The 6000-nt window shown below is 47.0% G+C and overlaps 1 protein-coding gene across 5 annotated transcripts in view; it reads right to left on the bottom strand.

The window, feature by feature from the left end:
* Window positions 1-5420, bottom strand: part of CAST (calpastatin) — a 134069-nt gene extending 128649 nt beyond the window's left edge. The window contains exon 1 of one of the 5 annotated variants that reach the window (XM_018050016.1): window positions 5025-5420. In XM_018050016.1, coding sequence (XP_017905505.1) covers window positions 5025-5093 — 69 coding nt within the window. In that variant the 5' untranslated portion in view covers window positions 5094-5420. Of the gene's footprint in view, window positions 1-4089; window positions 4257-5024 lie in introns of those variants that run through there. The other 4 variants (XM_018050019.1, XM_018050015.1, XM_018050018.1 and 1 more) reach the window with 4 other exon arrangements.

Raw genomic sequence — 6000 nt, forward strand, 5'->3', positions numbered from 1 at the left:
TCCAGGATTCTTGCCTGGAGAATCCCGTGGACAGAGGAGCCTGGCGGGCTACAGTCCATGAGGCTGCAAAGAGTCAGACACGACTGAGCAACTAACACAGCAACAGCAAACAGAACCTACAGGACCTGAGAGGCGTCATCAAGTATACTTGGGTTGCTTCCGTGGATGGCCATGTTTTGAGAAACAAACTTACTGTTTGCCACAGTAGTTGTATGGATGAGCACAATAATATGTGTGTGTGTGTGTGTGTGTGTGTGTGTGTGTGTATTTCAGCCTTAAAAGGAAGAAAATTTTGATATATGCTTTAACATGGATGAATCTTGAGGGGATTAGTGAAGTCGCTCAGTCTTATCTGACTCTTTGCGACCCCATGGACTGTAGCCTAACTGGCTCCTCCGTCCACGGGACTTTTCAGGCAACAGTACTGGAGTAGGTTGCCATTTCCTTCTCCAGGGGATCCTCCCAACCCAGGGATAGAACTCGGATCTCCCGCATTGTAGGCAGACGCTTTACCATCTGAGCCACCAGGGAAGTCCAGTGAAATAAGCCAGTCACAAAAAGGCAAATACTATAAAACTCCACTGATGTGAGGTGCCTAGGATAGTCAAAATCATAGAGACAGAAAGGAGAATGATGGCTGGCAGGGATTGACTGACGGGAGAGGAGAATTCAGAGTTACTGATCAACAGGCATAAAGTTTCGGTCAAGGGAAACGAACAAGCTCTAGAGATCTGCTGTACAATATTGTACCTCCAGTGAACAATAACACACTGTATACTTTAAAATCTGTTAAAAGGGTACATTTCAGGTGAAGTAAGTAAGTAAGTGTTAGTTGCTCAGTCGTGCCCAACTCTTTGCGACCCATTAAATGCTTTCATAATACAATAAAAGTGATAAGGAACACAGATAGTGGAATATAGTACCATGCGTTTAAATGTAGATATGAAAATTGAATGAGAATTTATTAATTAATGGGTATAGAGTCCCAGTTCTGCAAGATAAAAATTGTCCTGAAGCTAGATTTGTAGTGATAGTCGCACAAGAATTATGAATATTTACTTCCACTGAACTTTACAGCTATAAACGGTAAAGACGGCAAATTTTCTGTAAATTTTTTTTAAAAAACCTCAAGGAAAAAAACAAAACAAAGATGGGTTGCTTAGAGGTTTTATACTCCATTGAGACAGTCTACTCAGAACTAATTACCAACTAGTTCACCTGGGAACCTCAAGTGGCCACCCACCGTTTACACCACCAGCAGCAAGCTACCTCATTGTTTAAAAAGTATTTATAGAATACAATTAAATTTCTGGGAAGTATTAAAATGGATTAAAGAATATCATTAGGTGTATTGTTATCTGCAATGGGAAGCAAATCATTTCAGAGACTGTGGCGGCGGGGGGGCGGGGGGGGGGGTTGGGGGCGAGGCAGAAGGTGGCGGTGCTGTGCCCTTTCTGCAGACTCTATAATTTACATTCCTTACTCTTAAAAGTCACTGCAGCCAAGTGGTCTGTCCTGCCAGGGAAGGTTTGTGACACTCTTCCCAGGCTGGTCACAATGACAGGGCCTCCCAAATGACTGTGCTCCTAGATGACTCCGCCATTGGACCAATAGGTCTAATTAGGCTAAGAAACATCTTTAATTAACACAGTCTAATAGAGTCAACTTATGACTCAGAGATATGATTACTGGTGTCAGCCAACCAAATTTATTCTCCTTCATGCTTCATCATTATGAAGGTCATCAGATGTCTTTCAAATCTAGCTTTGTAAATTTTGTTGTTTTTTTTTTTTTTACTAAAGCCACATAGTTCTTCAAAAGATCAGATCCATAATACTGGTGGTATTCACTGGGAAAATATATACTGAAGCGTTTCTTTGATTGGCTTTATAGGTGGCAATCCCTTAAACAAAACACATCACAGATACACCCTTCAATTATTTTACCTTATTCTGCCCAAATTTTTAAAGTTAGCTCATTCACAATCTTTTTCAGTAATTAAAGGATCTCATAAAGACATTTTAATTATAGGACTTAGTGAAGCATGATGTACATATATGCAGATATGCATTATACAGTGTTTTGTATAAAATGTTTGTATTAATAAACTGCATAAATGTTATATTTAATAGCATATAATATAAATCATATATATGTGTATATACACATATATAAATTGACTCCATGGGTCTTTAAGGAATTATAGATGGTCTTCTGTGTGTGCGTATATTTTGTTGTGGGAAAGTGGTCCACGACCTTCGTTTAACTCTCAAAATGGCTGTGGTCATCCCCTCACAGCCACCAAAGGAAAGTGGCTAGAAACCAATGTCTAGAGCTACACTGTCCAACACAGTAGCCATTAGCCACTCATGCCTATTAAGCACTTGAAATACATCGTGTTAACTGAGATGTGCTCTAACTATAAATACACACCAGATTTTGAAGAAAATTAAAAAGAAAATTTACAATATCCCAATGATTTGCACATTGATTCCATGTTGAAATAGTACCGTTTGGGATATAGTGGGCTAATTAAAATGTTGTTAGTATTAATTTCCTGTCAGCTAATGAAACTACTAGAAAATTTAAAATCACATATATGGCTCACACTATATTTGAACAGCTCTGGTTGGGGAAAAGTTAGAGCTTCATCACTGGCAGGTTGCTGATTCTAGGAGGTTCCGACTAGCAGAAAAAGAAAATTTAGAATAGTTCCAACACTGAATTATAAGAGAGGTTTCAGCAAAGATGTCAGACTGTGCCTAAACATAATAGGGTTAAAACCATACCTTTAAACTATTCTCATCCCAATATTCCAGCATAATTTCCTTTGAAGAATCATGAATTTGGAAGAAAAGTGATGTTAGCTCTGAACCACTGTTATTGATATTTGCAGATAATTCATGTGGTGCATTTTGATAAGAACCTTTAGGACAATAATGACTCAAAGTAAACTTTTGCTCTTAGCACATCAATAAGATGCTACATTTAAAAAAACACAGAAAATGTACAAGGAAATGGAAATTTTCAATCATTAACAATGTATGGGTACGGTACTTTTATTCAGGAATTAAGTCTTCAGCAACCCTTATGTGGTACCTATTATCACCCACGTTTTATAGATGTGGAAACCGGTTGAAAAAAGAGAACAAGAATTCTGTCCCATTTTCCACTTTGAGGCTAATACTGAGTCTGACACATAGTAGACGCTCAGTGAAAGGCCACTGGATGAAAAGGGACGTTAATGATCCCAATACAAGGTTTCTCTCTAAAGAGTGTCTGATTACAACACTCTTGCTGATCCCAATACCACATGATGAGAGAGAAGGGTGTACTTCACTATTTTTTTTTCCAATTCTCATCATAAATCAATGGGATATAAATATTTCTATCCTTTCTGTCAACAAGACTTAAGTGTATTATTATTATTTTGGAAAGCATCCTAATATTATATTAAAGCATGCTTCCTGGTTCAAAACACAAGTACCAGCTTGACTGGATATCACACGTACATGGTTGGACAACCATTCAGTGCATTAAATAAATGGAACATCCAAGCAATAAAGATAGAGTCTCCCTCCCCCTCTCTCATTCTCAACAAGGGTCTTGATCTCAGTTGTTTCTGTTCCTTGGAGTTTGGGGATTTTTCTCCTGCCCCACCCCACTATCTTTGTTACCTCTCTACTTTGCGCTGGCAAATGCACGCCCAAAAACACGCCTCTGAAAGTTTTGCGCTTTACTTATGAGTTAAAAACAAACTCTAGAGCTGAGCGCTTTCTGAGTCCACGTTCATCCAAGAATCCGCGTCCGACGGCAGAATTCGTCCAGAAACAATCCCTATGCCATTCAACTTGTGAGCCTGAACTCACGTCGTCTAGCACGTGTACGTACGTCTGAGCTGGCTCCCACATACCACAGCAGGGTGGGTCTCAGCCTCTCCCGGAGCCTCCCCTGAAGGTCTGAGAGGAGGTATCAACCTGCTCCCCAACCTTCGCCCGCAAAATCCTGAACAGTGACCTCTCCTACAGCCCAGGAAGGCAGAGCACATTCCCTTCCCAGTCCTGCCCAGGGACGATCGATCCTATTTACCGTCTTGTACCACCAGCTTGCAAATGCCATGGCGACGATGGATGTGCTCCGAGAGACGCAGCGAGAGACCCGGCGAGGACACGGGTGCAGCACAGCAAGGGGCCGCCGGCTCGCACTCCACCTGCCACAGACCTGGCTGGGGCTGAACTCTGCAAGCCCCACGGCTGTCAGGGGGTGAGCAAGGCAGCTGGGCGGGGCCTATCTAGACCCCGCCCCTCCTGTTGACCCCGCCCCAGCCCAGCCCCGCCCCACCCCTCCCCGCTGGTTTGGCTCAAAGCTGCTTAGGGAAGAAGTGTTATTGCTCCAGGCAGCCACGCCCTGCAGCCTGGACTGGACGCGGAAGACCCGACTTTTTTGCTTGTGTCCTACAGACTCCGGAATGCCGGGGGGTCCCAAATGAACTTCATTCTCCTTTTGCCCTTATCCGCTTCTCACCCACCCCTGTCTCATCCACCAGCTTTTCCCAACGCATGAGTGAGAAGTGAGCAAAAGTCGCTCAGTCGTGTCCTGACTCTTTGCCACCTCACGAACTATCCAGTGCAGGGAATTCTCCAGGCCAGGATACCGGAGTGGGCAGCCAATTCCCTTCTCCAGGGGATCTTCCCAACCCAGGGATCGAGCCCAGGTCTCCCGCATTGCAGGCGGATTCTTCACCAGCTGAGCCGCCAGGGAAGCCCACTCCAATGTGGCTTGCGCCGCGCCCAGTGCACTTGGCCGGCCCCCAGGGCCATCCGCGGGCCCCTCCAGTCACCTGCCCAGAGGCAGGTTCTGAGTCCACACCCCCATCTCTCCAGATGCTTCTCCGTGCCCGGGAGGGGTGGCGCCCAGGGACAGCAGGCCAGGCAGGCTAACCCCCCTCTGGAGGTGGACCCGAGGCTTCGGGGGGCCCCGAGATCCTCCCCGCGCTCAAGCCCGGCTGTAGGAGCGCCACTCACCTCCTGGGTGTGGCGGTCAGCGCGCCGGGGCCGCGGGGAGGCGGCGGGCTTCGGGCCCGGCTGGGACATGGCGAGGCCGGTGCGAGCGCTGCCTCCGGGCGGGCGCGGCGGAGCCTGGAAGGGAGGCCCGAGCCGGGGAGCGCTGGGAGGGAGCGAGGGCGCGGAGGGGCTGGCGGGCGCGCCTGTGAGGCAGCTTTTCCGACCCAGCCCCGACCCGCGGGAGCTCCCCTGCGCCCGGCAGGGCCCTCCCCTTCCTGCCTGCAGCTGGCTGCGCCCGGGCGGCAGCGGCCCGGGGCTCCCTGTTTGCAGCTCACACCCTGAGTCCCGTATCTTCTCCCAGGGACACCCCACCCGACCCGAGGTCTCCTTGGGTGCCCAAGTGGGTCGCAGAGAGGAGGGGCTGGAGATGGCGGGGTTCTTCCTCCGACTTGCCTAGACTTGGCTTGCAGTTGTGCAAGGAGAGCGGAACCGGGGCGTGGCCCCGTCTACACCTCAAGCCCCCCTCCCTAAGAATCTCAAGAATTAGACAGCTTTTCTGCAATCTGCTCTGGGTTAACTAGGAGGCGAATTTACCAACTCAGATGGCCCGGGGCCTGAACCCTCTGGATGAGGAAGCGGATTGCAGAAACAAATTGGTCTATGTGTGACTCCGTGTGTTGTGAGTGTGTGTGTGTGTGAGAGAGAGAGAGAGAGAGAGTGTGTGTGGGCCTGGGTATGTTTTATGCGACTTTACTTTGGGGTACGGTGGGGGGTAGTTTTGAAAGTGCAATGATGTTTCATGTGGAAGAAGTCTTAGGTTCCAATCAAAACCTAAGAACAGTCCCAAGTTTAAACCCCATTGCCTTTCAGGAGGCTGTTGAATTTTGTTTGCGAGGAGGCCGGATTGCTTTTGTCTTTGGTTCATCTTAAACAGCACTTCCTGGTTTGGGCCTGTGAAATAGAACAAGCCTGAAGTGAAATGTTAGAAGCAAGACTA

Source organism: Capra hircus, chromosome 7 (assembly GCF_001704415.2).
Source record: "Capra hircus breed San Clemente chromosome 7, ASM170441v1, whole genome shotgun sequence".
NCBI classification, from domain to species: domain Eukaryota; kingdom Metazoa; phylum Chordata; class Mammalia; order Artiodactyla; family Bovidae; genus Capra; species Capra hircus.